General features: G+C 37.9%; 1 protein-coding gene across 1 annotated transcript in view; it reads right to left on the bottom strand.

Moving 5' to 3' along the window:
- The window catches only part of EYS (eyes shut homolog), an 888,772-nt gene that overhangs the window by 156,736 nt on the left and 704,381 nt on the right, over window positions 1–27,655 (bottom strand). Inside the window, exon 33 of the mRNA XM_064448569.1 lies at window positions 21,892–22,045. Coding sequence (XP_064304639.1) covers window positions 21,892–22,045 — 154 coding nt within the window. The remainder of the gene's footprint in view (window positions 1–21,891; window positions 22,046–27,655) is intronic.

The raw sequence follows: 27,655 nt of genomic DNA, 5'->3' as shown, positions 1-27,655 counted from the left end.
GATGATTAGCATGGTGCATGGCCTCCCTGCCGCAGCTGTGGCATGGGCTGCAGACAGCATGCAACACTAAGAGGTCATATTGAAATGTGTATGCATTGTGTTGTTACTAGGTACTGCTGTTGTTCAAGTCGTGCTTTCTCTGGTATTCTTGCCTTTCTAATATTAATTATTATTGATTTCTTAATCTTAGTTAATAAAATAAGCATTAAGTGAGGTATCATCCCTTTTCCTGGCATAACCACACCCACACTAATCAATCAGGCACATCAAGATGAAATCTAGCATGCAGGCAGAAAGTACAAGAGGTAGGGGAAGCCACAAGCTGATCCGCATGTTTCAGCACCACTGCTGCACTTTGACAAACTGGTGGAGAATGCAGGCAGCACGAAGCTGTCCTTGTCACACTGTGCATATGAGTATAAAAATACAGTGCCATATAGAGCAATTAGGCAGTCCATGTAAAGAAAAAGTCTGTTTCGTAAATGCATATTAAAACTTGCAGAGTGGACTGAGGACTAACTAATCTTTGCAACAGCCCTATAAATAAGTTCATTATTAATCCTTTCATTTGTCAAAGAATTGAAATGACTTGCCCTGTGTCAAACTGCAAACCAACAGCAGACCAAGGGTAGGCTAGCTGATGTCAGAGATCCACCTGCACATAACCCATAGGTCCACGGACATAAATCGTAAAACAAACTGAATTCCTCTGAGCCCAAGTCTGATAGAAAAGTAAAACGAAAATATCAATTTAAATAAAACCACAGACAGACTACTGAAAAGCTTTGCATATGCAGTACGCAAAACATTTAACTTCATGTGTAAGCAAGCTTTGGAAAATGAAGGTTTAGAAAAACAAACCCAAAAACCATTTTGACACATATTCTCCGGAATCAACAGTGTAAATTAGGCATCTGTGTTTTATTCTGAGACCCAAAGGTGGACAGGATCTCCTTTCTGCCTCACAATCACATAATCACAGAATTGAGGTTGGAAGGGACCTCTGGAGATGGTCTTGTCCACCTGCCCTGCTCAATGGAAGGTCAGCTACAGAAGGTTGCTCAAGATGGTGTCTCAGAAGTGTCCTTCAGTATGTAACCACACACATGCTCCAGATGCTCCTACCCTGAGCACCTCATTGTTTAGCTGCTTCCTAGGGCCCCTCTCCTACAGCTTTACAGACAGACAGCTAGTTGCCCAAACCCTGTCTTCATTCCTTTAATGAGCATGACCTGTTAAGTATGCATAATAGACACATGTGTTAAGACAATCATACAACATAGTAAAAAAAGGTGTTCAGAAGCCCATTTTATTTTTTTTAAAAAAAGTCTCGTGGTTAGGGAATTTGGTTAGCAGGAAAACATCTGTCTAGTCTTTTTCAACCATAAAGTGTCAGATTACACACTCCAAGAGAACAGCCTGGTCATCCAGGTGGAAACTAGAATGGGCTGAGATGGAGTAGGACCACTTTCCATCCTTCTCACTGAAGGCATGCCACTACACAGAAAGGAATGTATCATTTGCCAGGTCACAGGAAGAAACAGGAGAATGAACTTGAGCTTGTACCACTGTGAAGGGGACTCACCTCACCCAAGAATTTCTTACATACTCTGAAGTCATCAAGGTAATATACACTGGCCTGAAGTCAAGCTGTTTATAGTTTCTCTCTGGTTTAATTAAACTTTTTTTCTGTATTGGAGGAATCAATATTCAGTATCCCACAAGTGAGGAAACCCCATTAGTGTGGGTGTGCATCAGGCCTGTCCCATAAACTGTCCTGTTCACTAGCAACTAATACTAAATGCTGCAACTCAACACGTGGGAGTGACACATTGTCACAGAGGTGCCTGGCTGCTTCTGCAGTCAACAGAAAAAATAACTCACTGAAGTGGTATGAATCAGCTTGAAGGACAGACAATTTTTAGGCACCCTAACACCTAAGTGTCCTAAAAGGGGCCTAAAAGTAGTCACCCTTTTAATATGGCCCACCATAAAGCCAAAGATAAACTGATTTTTATATTTCAATGCTGTTTTCTGTATGTTTGTTATTCATGATTCTAGCTGGTCCTATCACAGCATTCCTTGTCCAAAGGTTACTTTATAGGTTTTTTTTACAGCAATAGCTAAAAGAATACTCGGCACTACAGAAAAATGGATGATAACATGATCACATTCTGGAAGTCACTTTACTCAGAGGATTCAATGTTGATCAGCAGCTGAGTTTCATCAGATGGCTTGTAGAAAAAGAAGTCTTGCTTTAGAAAGTGGAAAAAACCCGAGAGTTGTCTTTCATTTGAAGTCACTCTCTCAAGCTTTAAACACCAAAATAGCAATAAAAAACCAAGCTCATTAAAAAATTATCAAAATAAATATATCAACATATCTAAGCCTACATATCATATATTTGCAAGGTTCGGAGAGGAGAAGAAAGCTGTCCTTCAAATTTAAATAGGAAAGGAAAAAAAGGATAATTTCAAAGAACGCAGTATAGTGAAAATATTTCTAGCCTGGTCAGAAGAGCATTCATAGCAGTACACTTCTGACATGGCCGTGAAGAAATCCCTAGAAGGCCATGCTGGAGGATTCTTAGATTCTTTTCCTCTGAAGGACCCAAAGCACTACTTCATTATCTCTTTTGGTCACAGTATTGTGCACTAAGGGATGCTACTAGTAACTGACTGGCAGGTAGAGTATGCACTGCTGACCATCAATTTTCCACCCACTTAGCTAATCTGGATATAAGGATTATATGGGGGACAATGATGAAAGTCTTGTTGAAAGGACAGAAAGGTTAAAGCAAAGTCCATCTGTTTTTATAGGTTTTAACTGAACAGCAGTGTATTTTAAGAAACACCTTTACCTATCAGACTTAAGCTATTTGTTTAGATTATTTTAGTTTTCGGCCATGCAGCTCAGCACTTTGTGATTATTAATTTTAAAATAACAAGATCTCTGCAAATCTTGTATCACAGGGAAGGAGCTGAAGCAAAGATAGATGAAAAGACTTGCCCAAGGTTATGTCCAAGGAATACCAAATACATCACGTACAGAATCACAGAATCACAGAGTGGAAGGGGTTGGAAGGGGCCTCTGGAGGTCATCTTGTCCAACCCCACTGCTTGAGCAGGCACACCTAGAGCAGGGGGCACAGGACCATGTCCAAACAGGCTTTGAATGTCTGCAGGGAAGGAGACTCCACACCCTCCCTGGGCAGCCTGTGCCACTGCTCTGTCACCCTCACAGGAAAGAAGTTTTTCCTCATATGAAGGTGGAACTTCCTGTGTTACAACTTGAGCCCATTGTCCCTGTCATTGGGCACCACTGAAAAGAGGCCGGTCCCATCCTCTTGACAGCCACCCTTCAGATATTGGTAAGCATTGATAAGATCCCCCCTCAGTCTTCTCTTCTCCAGGCTAAACAAACCCAGGTCTCAGCCTTTCCTCATAAGAAAGGTGCTCCAGTCCCCTGATCGTCTTGGTAGCTCTCCGCTGGACTTGCTCAAGCAAGTTACATGTCCTTCTTAAATTGGGGAGCCCAGAACTGGACGCAGTACTCCAGGTGTGGTCTCGCTAGGGCAGAGCAGAGGGGGAGGATAACCTCCCTTGACCTGCTGGCCACACTCCTTTTAATGCACCCCAGGATACCGTACAAGTTCTGTGACTGTCATGATTATATTCACTAATTAATCATTCCTATAGAAGTTACTAGAAATTAAAAAGAATCAATCCAAATGCAACTTGCTTTTAAAGATCATACCCACTGTACTGATTAAATTGCAGCAGTAAATATTTATCTGTCTTCAGTCAATATTAAGCGCTTTGCCTAATGATGAATCTGGAAAACTTCCCCAATTACACATCTGCCTCTCGTTTGCGAGCCAGAGGAGGAGAGTGGGCAGGAAGATACACTGAGCAGGATTAGAACAGCTAATCCTACCACTGCCTTCAGTAAACAGCTATTGGATTGTTTTTCAAATTGAAAAAATAATAACAAAAATAGGCTACTGTCTGGTCAGGGAGGAAAAAAAATAAACCCAAACACCTGTGCCTGGCATATGAACAGCTGGGTGCATGCTGATGATGATGCAACTGTAGTATGTGCTGCATATAATTAGATAAGCAGAATAAGTTGTGTGGGGAATCTATTATGGAAAATCTACTGCATGATTAATTAGCTTTATTTGCTTTTCACTGTCTTCCTTTTATCACCCTTTTCTCATTCAGGAAGGGTTGGTGGAGCAAAGTTCGTTCTGTGTTTGTCTTCTATTGTCACTGCTGAATGTTGATGTAACAGTTTGGGTAGGTAGGGAAGAAACAGCTCTTATTTGGTTTGAATCAGAAACCAACCCTACAATGACATCAACAGACAGCATGCTTATTTTCAGAGGGAAAACTGCAAAGGAGAGAGTAAGAAGATTATTAGGCAAAGTTTTTAATACTCATCTTTGATTAATTCAGTGTTTTGGAATCTATTTGTCCTCCATCCATGATGATGATTTAAACCAACTAGTTTTATAGAAGTTCTTTGGAAGCCATAGAAAACCATCCTCAATTATCCGGGATTAAAAAGAGCAGGGATACTCTCAGCTGCTGACATCTAAAAGATCTCAAATGTTTGAATATGTAGTTTGGAGGAAGAGAATCACTGAATATTTGTCTTTCTGTTGTTTGAAGTTATGTAATGAGATCTGAAAAGTATAGAATATGTATCTCCAATTTTCCCAGTTTTTAGGCAATTTAATTTGTTTCATAATCTCTAGATGCAGGAGTACTATGCCGTGAAAGTTGCAGGTGGCAAAATGTTAGTTCATGTTTAGTTCAAGAACTTGTGTAATGTGAGGTGAGATATATCAGCTTCTTGCACCTTAGCTTGAATCTAAACTGAACAATTCCATGCTGCTTCATTTCCTACCTAATGTAGCTGTAAATGTTTTGGCCCTTTGGTCTTCTGTATTCAGTGTGCAACCTCTGGCATACTTAACAGTCTTCCTGCTCATAATTAAGAAAAATGACATCTTATCCTTTCTTGTCTTCTTAAAGTAGATTTTGAGTAGTTTATAAAAAAAAAAAAACAACACAAAACAAAAAAACCCCAAACAACAAACTCGCAGAAAGAATTCTGAGTGAGAGCAAAAATATATGTTCTGCATTTAATCACTATTTAGTACTACATGAACAAAAAGACCACTAAGACTGACAATACCTTCCCGAACAATGAGGACTTCAATTAATTCCAAAAGCTGAAAGGTGTTGATCAGTGTAAAACTCACAAGAAAATAAAATGTCGCAGATGTTATATTGGCTCAAAATACTTTATGCTGAAATGTAGTATATGCAATAATATACAGCCATTTGCCATTCAGTATGAAAGGATGTTGTGTGTGTTGGAATGTGTGAACAGCTGAATGCCGTAGGATTACTTTTTAGCATTCTAATATTATTTTGCAGTTTTTATTAGAGACTGAGTAAATGGTGATGCCTATCACTTCTCTCTATTATTAAACAGGGAATTTCCCTATTATTAACTATGTGCTCTGTGTTTTAGAAAAAAAACCCCACAAACCAAAAACCAACCCCAAAATTTTCTGGCTTAAATTTGAGGCTTAAAGAGGTAACAAGGAAACAGATGGAATAATATAGGCTTTAGAAAGCATTTCTAGCCTTTGGAGCAGGAACTGGGTATTTAGCAGGACCAGCAATGTGGCATCATTGGCTGTGGGAACTTCAGTGCATCGCTGCACTGAGTTCTAAAATTGAAAACCACATATATGCATTTGGCATAGGCTGCTGCTGAGATTATTGTCTGCATCAAGCAACCAGCAAACTCCTCTCATGTCACTGTGAGCCTGTTTTATCTTACATATCTCCACCTTATGTTTTCAGTAAAACTGCTTGTGTACATGCTGGTCTACATGGGAAGTGAAGAAACACCATTTACAAAGTGGTACAATAGAGGTGCCAGATTCATTACCTACATGAAATACAGTTAGAAATCTGGGGTAAAAGAGACTCTATAGAAAGATTATAGGAGTACGTATTTGTTCCAAATAAATACACTAAAACAAAGTTGTATGTGCTTCTCCTCTGTTAAAGGTGAAGGAAGAACTCACAATCTTAATAATAATCACCTTCCTCTCTGGCTGGTTCAGGAGGAGTCCTTTTCATCTACTTCAGCCAAGCAAAGAAATGGTCAGATCATGCCTTGTCTTATGTCAGCCACAAACTGGTGTTTAGATTTGTATTTTTCACAACATTTGCCATTGAGCAAAACTTACACCCTCCCCCAGAAGGCAGGCGAGCATAATCCTGCTATTTTCCAGATGGGTGAACAAAAGAGGTTGCAGAAGATTGTTTTTGACAGTGCTGGGAACAAAACCCATGGGCCAAACCACCTATCAGATTTACATAAAATGTATTCAAATGCAAGAGAAAATGTATTTTCTGAAGGTGTTTTGAGCAGCTGCTGCTGAGAATTTAGTGGCAACACAGCATCCTACACTATAGCTCCTACATTCACATCTTTCATTACTACTAGTCCCTTAGGTGCTGGCAGCTCTGACAAGGCAATGCGAACTGTAGGGGGGATAAAACAATTTCTGTAACAATGTATAGATCCCTAGTTCCTGGTGTTCTCAGTAAAGCCCAGCCATTCACTAGGAAGTCATATCCACCATCAGTGCAAAAGGCTGACCAGCACCGTGAACCACACAGAAGCTGTAGAAGAAAAAACACAGGGACATATATCCCAAGGCACAGATGTGAACTGGTGCTATATAGGCACCATTTCCCCAAGTGGGGGAACATACAGCAAACATATGATATTGCAGTTGAGCAAAGCCTCCAGGAAAGGCAGTCCACAGCCTGGGGAATAATTTTATTTTCACGTACTCCAAACCACCACATTACATGTCTTTTTAATACAGTTCACTTGGAGTGTACGTTCAAAAGCAGATTTGGTCTTAAATAGTTTTGTCATTCATAGCAAAGCACAGCGTTTCCACAGACCCAGAGAACCTGTTTGCAAACTATGTTAAAATAGCTTCTATATCCTGAAATACCTTGTAATGCAGCAGATGTTTTTCATGCCTCTGGAAAGACAATAGTGCTAGACATTAATTACTTTTCTATGTTCAGTACATGCTAATACATATAATGTGACTACAAGAATTCTACAATTCACCTTTACCTTCTGCTAAACAACAGAAGAATAAAATCTTATCCAACGGAAGGCACCATTAGTCATAATTTAAATAAATTCCAGAGGTCACATATTTATTACAAAGTTTTGCCCACACAACTATGTATGCAAGGAATATAGAAAAAATCACTTTCTGTATCACTTCACAGTTCCTTCTGTGCTGAGTTGACCCTGGCCAGCTGCCAGATGCCCACCCAGCTGCTCTCTCACTCCCCCCCTCAACATGACAGCAGGGGTGGGGGAATAAGATGACAAAGCTCCGGAGATGAGGTAAGGACAGGGTGATCACTTACCAGTTACCATCATGGGCAAAACGGACTTGGCATGAGGAAATTTAATTTCATTTATTGCCAATTAAATAGATACAGGTGGTGAGAAACAAAGAAAAAACTAAAACTCCTTCTCTCTAACCCCCTTTCTTCCAGGCTCAGGTTTACTCCATTCCCAACTCCTGTATCTCCCCACCCCAAGCAGTGCAGGAGTGGGATGGGGAATGGGGGTTGTGGTCAGTCCGTAAGAGGTCCTCTCTGCTGCTCCTTCTTCCTCACACTTTTTCCCTGCTCCAGCGTGGGTTCTCCACGGGCCACACTTCCTTCATGAAATACCTACCTGCTGCAGCACTAGTGCCTCCTCCCCTCCTTCTTCTCTGACCTTGGTGCTCACAGGATTGTTTCTCTTTCCCCCTCACTCCTCACTGTGCCTATGTGCTGTTTGGCCCTTTCTTAAATACTTTTCAAAAGAGGCACCACCACCGCGGCTGCAGGGCTCAGCCGTGCCCTGGGGTGCGCGGGCTGGAGCTGGCCGTGCCCAGCACGGGGCAGCCCCGGCAGCTCCTCACAGAGGCCTCCCTGCACCCCCCAGTGCTGCCAGCGCCTGGGCCCCTGCACCCAGTACACCTTCTTTCTATAAATTTTGCATGCACTTCACTAACAGATTAAGCTACTGACTTAATGTGGATGTGAATTTACGAGCTGAAAACCTAAGTGTCTTATTGTACAACCTTGTCAGTACCAGTATGACAGCAATGCCTTTGAAAACTAGTCCTAGCTATTTTAAAATATCTTTATTTGTTTTGAACTGCATGATGTAATGCTAGCACAAATCTGCACATCTAACCTGTTTCTGGCGAAGGTGTCTGCCCTCTAGTTTCTGCTACATTTAGCCACAGCTTAAATTTCCATCTGCAATCAGCCTCCAGTGAAGTACATTTTTGTTTAATTCTGTATTTCCAGCCACGTCAAGAACAAGATCAAGTAATGGTCACAAATGACAAAGCATCTTTGGATGAAAGTGATCACAGATGTAACAGTAGCATCAGTAACTACATAGAAAATAGATCAACAAAGCTAAAGAGAGTGGGACAAAAGGCAAGCGGCACACAATGGTGAGCAAGCAAAGAAAGTTCCATGGATGGTTTATGGTTTAATAAAAAGCCAGGTCAATGTGTGCTTCAAAGGACAAGCAAATGACAATAAGGACAGTCAAGGTGGTGAGGAGATGAATCAAAAAGCTTTTCCCACCTGAATTAACTACATTCCAGAATATGAATTTGTCACACAATTGATGTACTTCAGTCAAAGGGAGAAAAATACTTCCTCAGTTTTGTTCCTTAAATAAGTTTCTTTCAGACTTTCACAAAAATGCAGCTCACATGTCTCTTTCTCTAACCTGACTACTAAGCAGGACTACTTAACAAATGTATGGGTAAATTTTACTCAATACTCTCTTTAATCAAGTGATTCAATTTGCAGCACCAAATTTTCTTACTGCCAATATGTAAAACTAGACCTAAGTCTGGCTACTCTTGAAACAATCAGCTGTCTGATATCCTGTTTTGTTCCTTCTTCTCTGCATATGTGCAAACTATGTATTAAGTATCTCCCTGAAATTTATTTAGAAAGCGAGAAGTTAGGAAAAAAATATAGCAATTAAAATAAAATAATAATAATAAACCACAGAATAACCTTTGCTATTTCTTCCTTCCCTCATCCCCCATGAAAAAAAGATTCCCAATGAACTTAGGAAACAGAGATCCCAAGTTAGTATACCTGAGGTCCTGTGATGATTTTGGGTCACAGGGCTGGACTGAGCATAGTACAAAATACAGATCATGCACCAGGATCTCAATGCCCCATTTTTAAAAATCTATTTAAATACTTAACTTGCCCTCTGAACTGCGGTAATATGAGTGTTTCCAGATCTCTAAATACATTTAATCTTTTGAACAGCTTTCTGAGATAGGTAAGTACTACTCCCACTTTAGAGCCATCAAACTAAGTAACAAGCTAACATTAACCAAACTCTTTTAAAAAAACACCTGGGAAGTTTGCTGCTGAGCTAGGAGCTGATCACCTAGATAAAAACTGCTCCCTTCTCCTCAGCACAGAGGAAGAATCCAGCTAACCCCACAGTAGTCTGGACTGCACAACTTCACTGCCAGTTTTTTTGTTTGTGGAGACCTGCCCTCTACAATTACTGGTGCTCATGACGTATCAAAGAGAGCCAGTCTGGCTTGTTGGGAGATATATTTTCATCCCCCTCCCTCCACCACTCCTTTTTTGGACACTCATGCAAAGGCTAGCTGCCTACCGGTTTTTAAGTTTTACCAATTTTCAGTGTCCACAGAGCAAATAGCACTTCCTATTGCTTTCAGCTAAAGCAAACCTGTAGAGAATTGCGAGCTGTTACAAGCACACTGAACCAATTTTATTTCTGTATTGATCTTCCACTTAAGCAACAACAGGCTTGAGGAAAAGAGTTTTAAAAATTGCTTTGCTTTCACATATTTTTTTTTGGTTTAGCTCTTCGGAACTCACAAATACTCAACAGTGTAAACATTTACTATCATCTATCTTCTTAGGAAGAAGACAACATGGCACCTTCATCAGCTATTTGGCAATCTACTCTATTGCTACATTTCCACGTGCTGTACCAAACTAACAGAAACCAAACAGTTGTCTGAAAAGTCCTCTGTGTGAAGCACTGGCTAAAACAGACAATCAGCTGTTGAATTTTACAGAATTCTATATACTTTAGAAATAAGTAAATAAATATTGAAACTATGAAAATATTGAGTATTGAAAAAATATGTTTCAATATATCAGGTTATCTTGAATTTTAATAGTTTATGATCTCCTCTATCCCCCTCTAAAAAGTAATTCAGTGATTCCTTTTTCCTTCAAGTCACAGGTATCTGCATTGTTTCATGCAGAATATCTAGCATCTCTTCAGTAGCACTGAAATCCTTTTCTACTATCATGTATGTGAAAGACCTGTTCTTCCTTCCAAGCAGATCAGAAGGGCTCTGCATCCTGCTTCTTCCCTGGAACAGAGGAACAGCCAAGTATTTTGAAACCTGTCATGCAGTCTCAACCAGCCACAAGAAGACGAAAAAGTGAATCACATGAGATCATGGAGCAGAAACTATCTATCTAGAGAAACTGCAGTGCGTAAGCAATCACATGAACTGTACTTTGAATACAATGCTTTGTGCAGCACACAGGGAAAAAAAAGGACTATGGCACACTTGAAAGGATCAGTATGCACCAATAAAGCAGTGTCTCCTTTAATACATGAAGGGAGAGTTCTAAACAGCTTAGCAAAATTCTGGAAACTTAGGTTAAATGCAGTTTAGAGTTTCCACGATATAATAAAAAGAACACTTACAAATGCTTTCACTGTCACATTGATGAAAGGCAAAGCAGATGTATCCAGAAAACAGGAATTGGGCTACATAGAGTATTAGAAATTTAACCTTGCTATTTTCCTTGCAGAAACAGAGAGATTCTCTGAAACTTGGAATTTTAAAATCATAACACAGAGCCCAGACTAAAAATAAAAGGTAATGAAATGTGCATTCATGATATTTTATAATGTATACCTTAATTCTAGTGAATCCGCAGCTCGTTGTCTTTAGAAGACCAAGTGAATTGTGACATAGAGCTTCAGTAAAATCACATAAACTAAAAACTGCTATTAGCAACATCAGCCACTAAGAAAGTAATAAATAACTATTGCAATTATCAACAGTGTATTGAAACTGTGTCTTTAATGTGATTATTAATCCTAGAGCTGTCTTTGGAAAATGAGATTTTCTGATTTTTCTTGATTCTGAAAATTACACTAGCTATTATTTATGTCACATTTTATAACAGGGCTTGCTAAACAGGAACATGTTAGAATGCTCTGAATTATACAATACTTTAGTTATGCTTTGTGAAGGTTTTAGTATGAAAAGCTAACAATCTATTCACTTATCTAATTACCAACATATTTGTAATATGCGTAACAATGAAATGCTGAACATATATTAGAGATTACCATGGGCATTAAACATCTGATCTTGTTTAAACACATGAATATGACATAGTTTGTAAGAATCCCTCATTAGTCCTATTCCTTTTACCATTTCAATTCTAGCAGGAAAAATAATAAAGAAAATGCTGTCTCAAACCACTTGGTATTTCTTTACAATAAATAACTGACAGCAATGAAATTCAGGGTATGAGGGGTATTACTGAAATGTTTGACTTATCTTAGGAAAAAAGGACATAATAACAATAGTGGTCAAAAATGAGAATATCAACCTTCACTATTATTTTTGAGTATGGTCCTCTAGTTTAGAGATAGAGAATGGCAGAAATGCAATGAAAATATTGGCTGTGAATGCACCTTAATCACCGGAAAGATTAAAAAAAATTCCATTCTAACATGAGGCTATACAGGCACTCTCACTGGGACAGTCAGTATAGGAAATACAAAGCTTGACTCATGTCAAAATGGCCACTGACAAGACAGAAGTGGCTTCCGAAGTATTACTTTTTTCCCTCACCATCATAAAACATTTCTTTGTATTTCTTTTACATTTAGTGAAAATTTAAATCTTCAAGTCTTTGTGGTGAATGATTAATTATTTTACATATTTATGAGACTTATGCCTGCAGGCAAGGAAAATAACATTGCAAACTGAGAAACAAAATATATATCTCTATTTTCAATATAAATGTTGTCTACGAAGTAGAACAACTTTACTGAACTCAAAGGTCATCAGTTGTCACAGGCTTGAAGAAAGGAGCTCACAATAGTCTTCCTTTGATATAATATGTATATAAGTACACTATAAATAAATCTATTCCTAGGATACTATATTTTTGCAAACAAAACCACGGATTGGTAGAATTTATTTCTTGTGCTGACTTTCAAATGATATGTTGTTACACTGAAAGTCTATAAATGAGACAGGATTTACCAGTCTTCTCTTCTTTTAGGATGACCTAGTTCATCCTACACAGGTAAATGGAATCCAAAATGAACTACTGCCAAAATTACCATGACTTTTTTGTATTACCTGATTTTGTTTTATTATGCTAAGTTGAAAATGCTTAGACGTATAAATACCGTCTAGCAGCATTAGTAATACAAATGAAGTATGTTACATTCTTAAAACAGATAATAATATAGAATCGTAGATTCTGTGATTCCATTATTCTATGATTCCTAAAACAGATAATAATATTGGTAAAAATAAGAGCTATCCTTGTTTCTGATAGGGAATACAGTCATCTGTAGCATCTCTGATTCTATCAAACAACAAATTTAAATTCTAGTGGATGATACCTTGAGGAATCGAGGTTAAATTATGGCCTCTTTTTTCAGGACACCGAAGGGCAGACAAGAATTTACTATGTCAATTTCAAGCTCAAGTTCAGAGTGCTTTTTTTTTGAGTTAAAAGTCAGCATTTGCCCCTAGACAGAATTTAATTTAACAGAATGCCAGATCTGACATAAAATTTGATTACCTAAAATTACCAACAGAATCTAATTTTTCAAATTCTGTGTTCAACAAGAGATTGGAAGCTGCGCCATACTAACAGGGCTTAAGAAAGAGAAATTTGTTTAAAATTTAAATAACTTTGTTAGTGTTTGCACTATTATATTTTGTGGTACTAAAGATATTTATAAAATGTATTCCTTTTATCATTAAGTCTCACAACATCAGAACCTTGAATTGTCACTTAGATTTGAAGCTGCAGTAATTGCAAGCAGAAAGAAACGGTCATCAATGGAGGAAAAGACTGTGAGAAAGAAAGATATTTTGTTTTGTAAGCCCATTCTTTTATTTGTTCAGAATGTTCACCATTGAAACAGTGACCTCTATACTTCAATGGAGGTAGGTAAACTAAAGACAAGCTGCTAACATTTAGCTGAACGGCAAAAAGGTCTGGTAGGCAATAATAGTCTGAGTACTCTAAGAATTTTTATTTTTGCCATAAATCCACATAGTTATACAGACAAACTCATTTAGACTAGATACCTAACTTGAAAGCAGGTAAAGTTAGATGGAGTGAATACAACTTAGATTTTTTCTTGAATAACATAAGCAATCAGCAGCCTCATATTTTTTCAATATCTTTGCTTTTGAAATACAGTAAATATACTTTGCTTTTTTTATGTTACCTCTGTGGCTTCAGGTAGGTCATAGTATTCCATCTCAGAGTCCAGTTCAGTATGATGGAGGGTGCTGATCCTCACAACTGTGAGAAGCAGCGTGGATGCCTGCCACTTCAGGAAAGGCAGCTGACAATGCTCTACAATGCTACTCAGTATTACTGAACTGTTGCTACAGTTCACTTTTAAAAAAAATTTATATTGATATGAAGGTATTTGAAAGAGAATGAAGAAAACTCATACGTAGCAACAGAAGTGGTTAAACCTTCTCTAATGCACTGTTTTCCATCAGTTGTTTTAGCTTCTGGACTACACATCCTTGCAGGTGTTCAAATGACATTTACTGCAGCTCCCTAAATTACAAATAAGAAAACACAGCAGATATCACTTCTACAGTGATATAGCTTTTTTATCTGAGATAAAAGTAGAATGACATACTATGAATGGGGAGATGAAAATATTGTGACTCCATATGCTATGAGCTGGTCTGTGGTGAGCCACTTTGGAATAAACCATCCCAAATCAGTTAATGATGGAAATTCAATTTCATATGAGAATAAATCTACCCAGCTAGATATTATAAAATGCAAAATAAAATCACAATTGCATTCTTAAAAATCACATTGTTCAAAGGAAAAGAAAAAAAACATCATGGTCAAAGCACATGTTACTTTTACCCCACCCCTTCACACAGCTGCCATAAAAAGCTCAGTGAATTACCTATGTTGAGGATAAGTGCATAAAAAAACCGAAGGTGAAAGAAGAGAATTCTTGTCAGTATGTACTGTTTGGAACTAATAAGAGAGCAGTCTGCAAGCATTTATCACAGAAATACTATTTAGTGTGTGTATAGGCTTTGCCCATGTTGAGGAGACAAAAAGCACCACATCCAGTGGGATCTACAGTTATTTCATAATCGAATGAAGAAATCAATCTGGTCATGACCCAATTAAGACAGAGATGCAAAAGCTCTTGGCAGAATTTTCAGACTAGAATCAGAATTATTAACCACCCAAGTATCTGCTGGAAGGACAACAGACCAGGGCTCAAGCCATCTGGAAGATTTCTAGTGTGCATTGACAATCTCATGGCACAGGTGATCAAGGAGGCAATAAGTGCAGGTGCTCTGTTGGACCTGATACTTACAACCAAGGAAGAACCAGTTGGAGGCATAAAAGTCAGAAGCAGCCTTGGCTGCAGTGACCATGAGATGGTAGATGCCAAGATCCTAAGAGGAGGGAATAAAGCAAAAAGCAGGAGCACAACCGTGGATGTTCGAGAACAGACTTTGGTCTCTTCAGGGATCTGCTTGGAAGAAACCCATGAGATATGGCCATGGAGAGAAGAGTGGTCCAAGAGACCTGGTTGATATTCAGATATTACCTCCTACAAGCTCAAGAAGGGACCACCCAAACAAGTCGGAAATCAAGCAAATGCAGCTAGGAGGCCTGCACAGCCAAACAAGGAGCTTCTAATTGAACTCAGACATAAAAAAAGGAAGTGCATAAGGCATGGAAACATGGGCAGGTGGTCCAGGAGGAGTATAGAGTTGCTGTCTGATCTTGTAGGGAAAGAGTTAGAAAAGCCAAGGCTGACCTGTACTTGACTACGGCAAGTGACATGCAGGACAACAAGAAAGGATTCTAGAAGAACATCAAGCAGCAAAAGGAAGACTTAGGAAAATGTGGGCTCACTGCTGAAGGGGGAAGGCAATCTGCTGACAAAGGACCTGGAAAAGGCTGAGATACTCAGTCCTTCTTTATCTCAGTCTCTACTCTCAAGACTGTCCTTCAGGTGAAAGGAGGTACATTTTGCCCTCTCTTCTGCACTGGTGAGACCACATCTGGAGTGATGTATCCAGTTCTGGACTCCCCAGTACAGGACTGTTCAGACTTACAGAGTGAGTTCAGCAAAAGGCCACTGGAGCCTCCTTCAGATATTTAAAAACTGACTGGACATGGCCCTACGTGCTCTATGTGACCCTGCTTAAGCAGGTGTGTTGGACAGGATGATCTCAAGAGGTTCCTTCCAACTTAAAAAATCATGTGATTTTGTGTTTCTGTGTCCTTGAGATATTCCTGTAAGGTCAGTTAATTCAAGAAGTCCTAGTCTAAGCCAGAGTATGAAGCATACAGGAATTCAAACATCTGCTCTTCAAGTCAGTAGCTAATGAACTGGAATAGCCATAGCAGTTGCTTTGTTGGCTTTCACAGATCACTGATGAAATACAGATTACTGGTGCTGAATGAAAGCAAAAAAATTGTTTCAGAAAGTAACATATGTTTCTAAACACACTGAATGTTCTGTTCAAACACAAAATCTGAAATTTAAATGAAAACAGAAAGTAATCTTTTCTATAGTCTTTATAAGAATCCATTATCTTATTTGATTATTTCAGCTAGCAGGCCACACAGAATAATTTAACTGGTTGATTCTAATGTTCTATCAAATGATCAATTTTAATTGCATATACAAGAACTTATATGCATTAGTTTGACGTAATGCATGTATTATGGTACTATTTTTGAAACTGAGTAACAGATGCAGTGATTTACCTATGTAAAACTGTAACAGCTGATTTATGGAACAGGGAATAAGGTTTTCAAAGAGAGTAAATATTATATAAGCATACATTGCACAAACCCCCCTGTCTCACAGTGGCAAATGCGATGATGATTTTATGAAATACATACACATCACAAACTGAACTGAACTGAGTCCACTACTGTTTTTACAAGGCCTGATAAATGGTCACCAACTGCAGATAACTTCAGTGGAAAATCATCTCTTTGAAAGCCATTTTTAGGTTTTGTCCCACTGACACTTATGCTGAGTTAGCATGATTTCTATAGAAAATGCAATAAATATGTGTAGTTGTATATACAGTCCTAAAAGTAATTTCATATTAAAATAAAAATTCACTAAACCTCCTTAATGACCTACAGCATTTCCAGTTTTATGCAACACAACATTCACATGGGTATGATTCACGTGCTGACTTCAAATTTAATATTAAAATATACAGTATGTAAGATATTCTATTTCAAAATCACATCTAAATGTTTTATCAATTTATAAATTCATATGATAGAATAACAATTCTTAAATCTCTCACAGACTGTTTTCACTTCAAAGAATTTTGAAAAGGGAAGGTGTAATAAGATGATGGCGATATTGCATCAAGTTGGCTCAATTTACTTACAAAAACATCTTTCTATTTCTCATTCATCACATAATCGATTATGTTGGAACTCAGTATTTCAAGTATGAAGCTTAAGAGTATTTGAAGGCAGCAAAATGTCTTCCACACATCATGAATATAGGCTACACTATATACCTGTTCAGATACAAAGCCACTAACTTTTACATAGAGTTGCTCAGATGTTTCCAATTCATCAAATAAAAAATTCCTGTATTCCTAGGTAACTGGTAATGTTGGAAACAATAGCAAAATGTCAGAAAATTAGTACTTTTTTGTTTTATTGATTTAATGTAATTTTTGGTAATACTTGAACTGTAGAAGACCAATATATGGAAGAACAAGCAATTTAACACCAAGGCTGACTTGCAACCCCCTGGAACAAAGAACTGTATGAAACGTGAGCTTTGCAAAACAGAATTTAACAGTCGGAGGAGGGAGGTGAGAGATAAGGAGGCATTTGTTTTATGACTATAACCTTGGAGAAGGACTGAGAGACTGATAAAAGGGAACCTTCCACCTCAGCCGGCTGATAAAGTGTGAAGTCAGTCAAAAACTGTAGTAACTAGGGGAAAGGTAAAGGCATCAGGGGGAGATCGTGTCCACTGACTCAATTCAGGACTGAGAAAACTTGGCCCTCCTCCTTTATTGAGCACGTGTGCTAATTTACAACCTGCATGAGACGAAGCTCGATAAGGGCACGGGGTGGAGATCCCTTGAGCCTTTCTGAGGAATGTCTCAAACACTTGCAAGATGCAAAAATCCTGGGGGGCAGACAGGTGATCTCTCTCTGCCCCCCCTTGCCTCTTTCTTTTGTTCTTTCACCCTTTCTTAATAAGAAACACAAGGCTTGGGACCAATAAGGAACACAAGACTTGAATTAATTAGGTAACACAAGACTTAAGCTAAGAAGTAACTTTTGCAATATTGTTGGGCCCGTCGATGCAATTACAATTATACATAGTAAAAGTAATGATTGTGTATGGACCTTGAGTGTTGTTTCACCTTAATTCACACTGAGAGGATTGGTGAATCTGAGTCACCTCTCCCTCCTTCCCTGGAGGGATGTGACATGCACACTACGCACAGCACCCAGCACCTGCAAATACTAATAAATGATGATTTAAATGTATGCAGTAATATGAAAACATATATATCTCTGGAATGGTGAAATGAAATAGGTAAACCCCAGGACTCAGAATGAGTCAACAGATTATATGGATGGTGATTTACATATTCTTTTTAAAAAAAAAGGTTTGCAGAATGCACATGCAATAAAAAAACTTTGCAAGTTCAGTTCAAACAACTGCTACTTCTGTGGAAAAGTGGGAAGTGGAATTGTAGGTAAAAACATGGATAATGTAATCATGCAGTTTGTACTCAGTACATTATGTCTTGCCAAAGTTTCCATGTGGAGTTATAAAAACATGTTTAGGACTTTCACAGTTCGGAACATGCCATCTGCTTTTGAAGCACGAAGACAAAATAATAAATTTCAGTAGCTTCTGAAAAACTGCATGGTCTAGGCTAGAACTGGCCAAACAACATTAACTAAATAATTTATTTAACAAAGAAATGATTTTATGGACAGCTAAAGGTGCCCTTCTCAGCCATGAGTAAATGCTTACATCCATACTACTAATTAAAGTGTGACAGAAAACTGGAAACAATTAGATTCAATATGTTCACTTGGAAGATACATGAAATATTAATGTACATAATACAACAATAAAGCCCTGTGGGGACTGGCACTACGTTCATTAAATTCCAGAACAAAATTCTGACAATTCTACAGGTAAATAAGATGGAAGGGAGTGACACTACCTATACGGGCAAGATTTTAATGCTTGCCTAGAATCTTTCAAACAGAAAAGATTCTGGCGTCCCCCACCACTGTCCATAACAGACAATCTAAACTTTTTAAGGAAATGTAAGCTAAAATCCATCCCACTATCTAAAATAAGAAAAAATAATCTTGGTGACTTGATTATCTCAAACTCTTGCTTGTTATAGTTACTTTCCTTCGACCACTGAATTGAAGAAATACCATCTGGCCCCAGTGACAGTCACATCACTTTAACCACAAATAACATACAGCAAAGTTTACATCGGGTAAATGGATTTCAGAACCCGCACATGGAATGAAATGTGTTCAAACTAATGGTCTTTGAATAATTTTAAAGAATAAATCCAAAAAAGCAATCCAAACTACATCTCAAGTATGTGCTCAAAGCTTTAACTGAAAGTTCTATACTATCTCAATTATGAAATAACAAAAAATTAAACTCAAACAAATGCACGTTTTCAAAACCATTGATCAAATAATTATAAAATAATGAGAAATGGAAGCAGTTAATAAAACTGGATTGAAGAAGTCTCTAGTTTCCTCAGGCAAAGCAAAAAAAGTAAACAGTCAAAGGTTTGTTTTTTTTTTTTTATAAAGCTGTTGTTTCACAGAGACTGTAAAGAAAATAACTGAACTTTTAAAACTCATTAGATCTTTATCAGGTTTGAAAGAAATGGCCATGTGTAAGGAAACTAATCATATAGTTAAGAGAAAGTAAGAGCTGTAAACTATGAGGATATCTTAGCTTCCTGTATATGGTGGAATTAGAAAGAAAACGTTTAAGTTATTTATTCCAGTCTGTCTCTTTTCCTGCATTACAGGGGAAAAACCTCATTAATTTTGCAGGTAAAACCATACAGATAGAGTTATCTATCTTCAACAGTCACTAAGAGAACATAAATCAGCAGTTGTGCCATGGATTCATATTTTATAGCCTATGATACAAGATCCTGGGGGGCCACAAATGGCTTGTCAAGTTTGCTTTTTTTTTTTGGCAGAGGTTAAGGATGATTGCTGAAGGATTACATTTTTATTGCTGCTTGGTGAAGGATTTACTGCTCTCTCTACATTTCAGAAGGACCCACAAGAATAATCACTAGTCATTTTGAAGGCCAAGCCCGTAAACTCAGGTGCATGTAAATCCCTGCCAGTCACAGTCTACAATCACACCTTGCAAGTTATTTAGTATGCCACTGTTTTAAAGATAGCAGTATAAATTCCAGTAAACAAAGGTAATGTGTAAATCGAACTGACATTACTTTTTAGTGTAACAACATGGAGAATGAAGCCATAAATATACCGGTGTTAATTTTAAGGTAAAAAAGAGGGAAATGAATATATTTTTCAGTGTGAACTTGAACTCTATAACTAGAATCAATCTTTTCAATGCCATTTAGCTGCATTTGTTGCTAAGATATTATTAGGCTTTGAAATCTGTACAACATTTTAATGTCTTAATCTTATGAGGCAGAGACAATGCTACCACAGCTAATACAATGCAGAGAATTCGCTGACCAATGTCTCACACAAGAGTAGTCTCTGATTAAAAACAAACTTAGAATTGTTTGTTAGTATTGAGCTGTATGCTTCTGTCAAGTGTCTTCTAAGAGAAAAAAAATTCTTTATCTGTTGGCTCCTAGGGACAGGCAGGGATAGAATTTTCTTTGTAAATTTTACATACATTTACAATTTGTACAAAAAACCTAAAATAGATTAATACACTGTAAGCTAACAGTATTTACATTTGAATGTATGCTATGTGACTTTGCTTCATTAATAGTAGGCATCAATACTAATATAGAATAAAAAGAAAAAAAACCTGTTTTAAATGGAGCATGAGAGTAATATACAGACCTGTGGCTGAGAAGAAATATAACATGGAAATGAAACAGTTTCTTAAATGGTAGATCCTTTATTGGTAGATCCTCCTTTCCATATATTGAGGTTTTATATTTATATTCTGAGATGTTTATTTCTAAAAGAATATGGTAAATCTTATGGGGTGAGCATAAAATCTAACCAAAAAAAGCCTAAACAGTTTCTTCTCCCATACCAATCTACTCTATGTACTGAGATCATCAAACCTCTTGGCATGAGCAGCATTTTAGAATTTTGCAATATATACATCATACACAAACAGTTCAGAAGGCAAATACAAAAACCTTGAGATGATGTTTTTATTTTCCTTTTTTGGTAGTAAGAAGGTAATCTTGGGAACGCTGATGTCCATGTTTCAGGGTAACTTTTGCAGTCTCCTTCATATACCATCCTCTAACAGCAAAAATGGTCCCAGCTAAAGCTACCTTTAATTTAATAACTTGTGCATTAAGTTCCTTCACATCACAAATGCTTATAGTTATCTCTGATACTTTAACTATGAAATAAATAAAATAATACCTTGATCAGGGTAACCTGAAATTTTATATGGTCATCAGAATTATTTCTAAAATATTTTTAAAGCAAACCTTAAATACTTTACCATTAATTTAATGTTACTTATATAAATGTTACACAATATCTATATTATTTCATTCTTACCTTGCCATCCTAACTTGCCCATATGAAAGCCCATGAGTGATAAAGAGTTAATCCATTACGAGGGCATGATACCAATACCTTTTCCAAAATCATAAGTTAGACATTCTGTGAACTATTTTTTGTACTAGATGAAAAATGACAGTATTGGTTAGCCTCCATTGTATACTGCTGACAGTACAGTTGCATATGTGGATATCACAGCTTACTGCATTGCGAGATGTTGTTAGCATGCTAATTTTTAATTTTTCATCTTAAAATTAAACAATAAATTAGTCCTATATTTAGCACTAGAATTCTGATGGCAAATGTAAATTATTCAATGTGTAAATTAATAAGCATAGATTATGAGCTACCCATTTGTAACCTCCAACATTATGTTTAAATCGTTTCAGTTCTCAAATTGACTTCATCTGTATCTGTAAAAGTGTGTGGAGTTTGAATGATTCATAGGTTCTCCAAAGGACTGAACCAATCTGTGTGAACTAAAATGTATTTTCAATCAAGGACATTATCTTATGAAAAAAGTTTCCAAATATGCATACAATTTTGCTTTCCAATATGACTTGTCTTTTTATTGTAAAAAAATAAGTTAAGTCAAGTCTCACTTTGTTGCTCAATATATATGACTAAAACTCTTTAGTGTAACACAGTGGTAAATTCTTACCTTATTGTGATAGGGATGGGTACACCCTTGTTAATGGATTGATTGACGGATACAGTCAGAATGTTCTGAGAGTTTCCACAGCTGAATCGAACTGTTGGTCTTCCTTCCACAAGATACAAGTGAAGAAACTGTTCTCCAAAATTCCTTTCACTAGCTTTGAAAACAAAAATGGAGACAGTCACACTTCTGAAAGTGTAGGACCTTCTAAAAATATTCCACACTACTGGAATGCCATTGCCAGGCATAATGCCTATGTGACATTGAGGAGTCTTCTATCCATATACAGGACTCTGCTTGAGTAACTGTGAGAATAAAATTAAATGCTGTATCAATAGCTGGTAACAGGTCAAAGTAAAAGAAAATAACCAAAAGACAAAATTTATTTTTATACCACTGTAGTTGCATAAACCCTATGGAGATCTTTACATTTATTGAAGGTGAACTTTTCTCTATATCCAGCAATATCATTAAGGTGACAAAGGTGGCGATAAAAAAACAAATCACAAAAATTCAATAATATCATGATCTACTATTTAGTTCAGCCTTTCAACCATATTACAGAAAACAAAAATTATAAGATAACACCCCCTTTTTCTCTGTAAAGTTTATGAACAATTCACCTTTCCCACTTAATGATACATTTCAAATGATGAGAAGAATAATTATCTACAAAACACCAGACATACTGTGTAACTTGCACTGTTCAAATTAAGAATAAAACGATATTTTTTAAAAAAATCTTTCTGTTCATTTCCACTAAATAGGATATTGTAAATATGACAGCAAAAAGTTTCTATTTAAATGATGGATGGCACATGGTTTGTCTACTAAAAAAAGAACTGATATCTCAATTTCAAATTATCTTTGATGGTTTTTTTAATGAATTTGCCCTTTGAATTGAACTGTATTTACTTCTTATCAAAGGTAATGCAGTTCTTGTTTAGGATTTTTATTCCCCTTTAAGACAAAGTGTTAAAATGTTAATCTGTTTTTTTGCACTATATTTTACTGTATTTAACTGAAGTAAAAAAGACTCAGTAGCTAGGTCATGAAATGGAATTTACTGCATATATTTGTTCAGCAGTATGAGCATAAGATTACTATGTTGTTCTTAACTTCCAGAACCACGAATTTTGAAAACCTGGAACTCTGAGTTCCAAAATCATATCTGTATCTAATTCTCTAGGTTGCCTGGAGCACATCTCCCATCCACTGTCTGTAGCTGAGATGATTAAAAAAAAAAAAAGGAAAAAAACACAACACATACACTGTACAAATAAACTTTTTATGAGGGTATGTGTTAGGACAGAGCATTTGCTTCCCTAAGGTTATCTGATCAACAACCTTGTCAAATGATGATAAGGAAAAGGGGAAAACCAAAACATGAAGAGGCACAAACCTGACCAACAAATGGAGATAGTAACAAGAACCAAACCTGGTTGATTACACTAACTGATACGGGCATATCGAGTGCCAGAATGCTATTTTTAGTAAGATTATCTGATTGAGGACCCTGTCAAAATGGGATGATAAGGAAGAGGGGAAGGCAATAAGCAAAACACAGACATGACAAAAAGTAACAGAAACAATGACAAGAAAACAAACTTGTCAGTCACGCTAATGGATGGGCTATTGAGAAACTTCAGGCATCACTTCGAAGTGTGTCAACCCGGACTTTGCAACTGAGAAGCGTGCAAACCTCGGGATCAGTGACACAGGGGCAGGGTTGTGTTGGTGGAACTGCACAAACCAAAGAGGCAATGTGTACAAAAAGGGAACTGGGGAGGAAGAAAGTAGGAACAGATCTGAGGGGGTGTAAAAGGGCGGGGTTGCATGTAAAACAGGGCTGGTCAGCATGCTTGTCTGACTGAGTCCTGCACCTGACCACCACAGTCTGTCCTGTCTTCTTATTAAATCTTCTCTGAACTATCTCTCTGTGTAATCTCACTCCTATCCCACATGTTAGAGTGCTATGAGGACTAAGTGCCAGCTACTTGGGGGACCAGTGTGAATGGGTTTGGTGCTGGCTACTGGAGTCAGACTGGGGGTATAGACACTCCAGCCTGTAGTGTCAGCTAATGTAACCAGTTCCAGGGACTCAGTGCCAGGGACTAGAGCAGCTGGGGGGTCTCAGCCACCAACCACTGGGTTAGTAATGTGGTGTGTCCCAAAAAACAGCTACTGGGAGAGACCAGGATAAGTGTGTTTGTGTGTAGGGGGAGGGGTGGGGGCTGCAAGGCCTAGGTGCCACTAATGGATGAGAGAGGCCTGAGTGGAGGAGAGAGGACCCTGAGGGGAGAGCAACTGGAGTCAGACCAAGGGTGCAGGCACCCCCACGCCTGTGGTGCCAGCAACTGCAGCCAGCGAGGGTCTCAGTACCAGCTACTGGTATGGGTGAGGATCTCAGCTGCCAGTCGCTGGGAGAGACTGGCGTGAGTGAAGTGAGCAATGGACTCAGTGCCAGTGGCTGGAGTGGGACCACAGGTCCCAGCTTGTGTGCCTTGTGCCAGCTTCTGAGTGTAGGTGAGCATATTCGTCAGCAAACTTTGAGATGTAATACCTGTGAGTAGGAGGCCCCAGGTCCAGGCATGGGTATCAGATAGGTAGAGGGTCCATGCTGGTATTTGGGGGACCCCCAAGTGTGCAGTGCCTGGGGGATGGCTGTATGAGTGCATGTGTCTGTCTGTGAACCAGAGAGTAGGAGACCCGTGGGGTAGGTAAGAAGGCCTGGGATCTGGGCAGGGCTATTGGATGGACACAGAGGGGCATGCTTGTACTTGGGGGATCCATGAATGTGCACGTGCTTGTGAGTCTAGCAAGTGTCATGTGTGTGCCTTCACTAGTGAACTTCCATCTCTACCAGCCAGAGAGGAGGAGAGGACTTGGCTTTCTACAGTCATGTTTTATGTGAGTCCTCTAGGCAGGTGCTGTTGAAGGCAGTGCCTTGCCCATGGCAGCCTGTGTAGCCAGCCATCTCATGTTCTGTCTGCCTGCGTGTGTGCACATGTCTGCGTGTCTCTGGGCTGGGTTCCAGCAGCTGTGCAGGAGGGACTCCCAGGCCTGGAACTGCTGAAGGTGGCCACTGCTTAGAACATCCCTTAACATTTTTATTCAGACAGGTATAAGGCATGTGGGTGTACTTGGGACAGCTCCTTGCTGGAAAATCTACTAATTTGTGAAGAGAAAATTGTCAACTTTAATTTGCAGGACAAAACAGAAAGAAAAAAGATAATATATTTTAGCAGACAGAGAGAAGCAACAGATGTTTGCAACTGCCTGACCATTTGCTTTTGTATAGTTCTTAGCAGAAACAGTTTACAACGTAAACTTTCTCCTTGGGAGCAGCTTTCTAGTCAACACAGGGTTTCTTCAGTCTGTTACAAATCCCGATGACCTACTGAAAGTCTTTTATGCTTAGACATATTTTGTATTCCAAATACCTAATTAAATCCAAAGCTACTTTCATTTGACTGGATTTTATGTCTTTGGCTTTCATGATTTCCTTCTACAAAAGTTTGATAATTCTCTTTCAAAATGTATTGTGCTATCACTTTTTAAAAAGTCACAGCTTTTTAACCCTAGCATAACTGATACATGCACACCTTGCATCATTTGTTCCCTTATCTTCTCCCTGAACAGGCTGTTCCAGGCATTTCCAGTTTCTACCAACAAGTAAAACTGTAAGTTACATTGAATTTAGAGAGAATGAAGTGGGGGAGGGTTGTGAATGTAAATACTGACAACATGTCTTGAAGAAGTGAAGTTACAGATTAATACCTTATTTCTCTTCTCCCAGTGACTCTGTCTGCTCACATTGTCCACTAGTGAAAACCTGGAAGAAGGTTCTCCAAGCTCCCCCAACAGTAGCATTACCTCAGTGAGTGCTACCTCTTGAACTTGTCTAGGGAGTGCTTGTAAGTCACACTTACAGGTGACTAATATCAATCTTCTTATTATCTGCTAGGTGGTATGAGATCCTTTAAAAGGAAGGTCCTTTAAATCTTTCTACAGTGAACATGAGAAGGCAGAGTGTCCCTCTGAAGAATTTTGTCCTGGCAATGTAAAGGAGCATATGCTACCTAGTGTATATGGTGGGAAGTTGCCTTCATAGGAACAGTCTTAAGAGTCTTAAGCAAAATAGACAGGTTCTGGGAACAGACAGAGATCAGGAACCATCTGAGTAAAAAATCTTTTTGGGTATTAGGGGTACCTTATCTTGACCTTAGTGGAGATTATGTGAGGGGAGCAGGTCAAAGAAATCAGATCTCAGCAATCATTCTTTCATAGGAAATGGCAAGCTGGAGGGCTATTTTTGTACATCAGTATGATGGCAAGCAAGCAGCCACTGGCCTCAAATGGCTGCCTACCTAGAGAAGACATTTAAATTCCTATTAAGCTATAGGGTGAAGCTTTATTAGGCAAAAAACATATTTTGACATAGAGGAAGGGTACTATGAAATGCTCTGCTTGAGAATGCCAGCTGAAATAACAGACAAATAGACTGTGAATGAATTGCTTGAAAGGCCCATCTTTAGCTTTAGGAGGATAAGTAGAATATGGGTAGATCTGGGGATCAGAGCTTCTGAGAGCACAGGAAAATAATTTATGAGCACAACTTATGAAAAAGGAGCTTGTGTCCTTAAGGAGTGCTATAAACATGGGCTGTGATATCTGAAATCCAATTGTCAGAAGTTATAGAATACCATATATAGTAGAAGTTAAACAATCTCTCCTTGAAGGGATTGTGAACAGCATTATGCTGACTCTGTTAAAAGTGAAAATGATGAAGTAAAACTTTATAACTATATCAGGGTTTTATGACCACTTGCAATTTATTTTGCTTTGTGGCTAAATATCAAAATTTTCTTTGACATGCTGATGAAATTAAATCATGCAAAAAAGTAAAATCAATAAGGAATAGAATACAAAATTGTAAGAATGCATACTGTATTCAACAAAGAAATATTTCTCAAATGATGGCTAATCTTTATTGGCACAAATGTAATAATTGTGTATATTTTCAACCTTTTGCTCCTGACATATCTAAGAAGAAATCTCCTCACAGTCTGCCACTAATTTAAACATAAGATAACTGCAAAAACTCCAAACAATTTTAGCCCATCGACTGTTACCATTCGTATGCTTCTTAAATACATACTGAAAACAATTAGGGAAACGTTAAGAAGGTAAATACATTTGTCTTTGCATTAGAGCAGATGATGGTTTATAATCTATTAAAAATGGTGTGCAAACCAATTCCTCTGACATATGTAGTAATTTTCTATAAATCATCCTATGTTTTTAAGAGACAACCTGTTTTTTGGCAGCCTCTACAAACAACAGTTAGTCCTTAGTATTTGTTACTCTCAACCAACCATTGATAAAATCCTTGATAATAAAGGTATTAAATAGGATAATGCTTTTCAACAACAATATGATGCAATTTAGTAAAGTGACATGCCCAGCACAGTTACTGATTCTCGTATTCTGACTACCAGTTAGCCCATAAATAGGCTTGTTTGCTGTATATATATATATTTTATTTTTCTTATATATATTTACATTAACTGGTAAAAGGTATTACAACAATGCATTGGTACTTTCAAGTGTTCACCTCTCCTTATTTTAACACACATGAATGTGAACAAGTGGAGAAGGCACAGATCTCCTTTTTTGAACCTCACTGGCTGGTATACTAAGTAAAGCTATATCCAAGTTTCAATCCTTTTACATTTTCCCTTAAGATTCTGACATAAATATTATT

The sequence above is a fragment of the Phalacrocorax carbo genome, chromosome 3 (genome assembly GCF_963921805.1).
Source record: "Phalacrocorax carbo chromosome 3, bPhaCar2.1, whole genome shotgun sequence".
In the NCBI taxonomy this organism is placed as follows: Eukaryota; Metazoa; Chordata; class Aves; order Suliformes; family Phalacrocoracidae; genus Phalacrocorax; species Phalacrocorax carbo.
The sequence above is the reverse complement of the archived record's forward strand: the minus strand, read 5'-3'. Positions and strand labels throughout refer to the sequence as shown.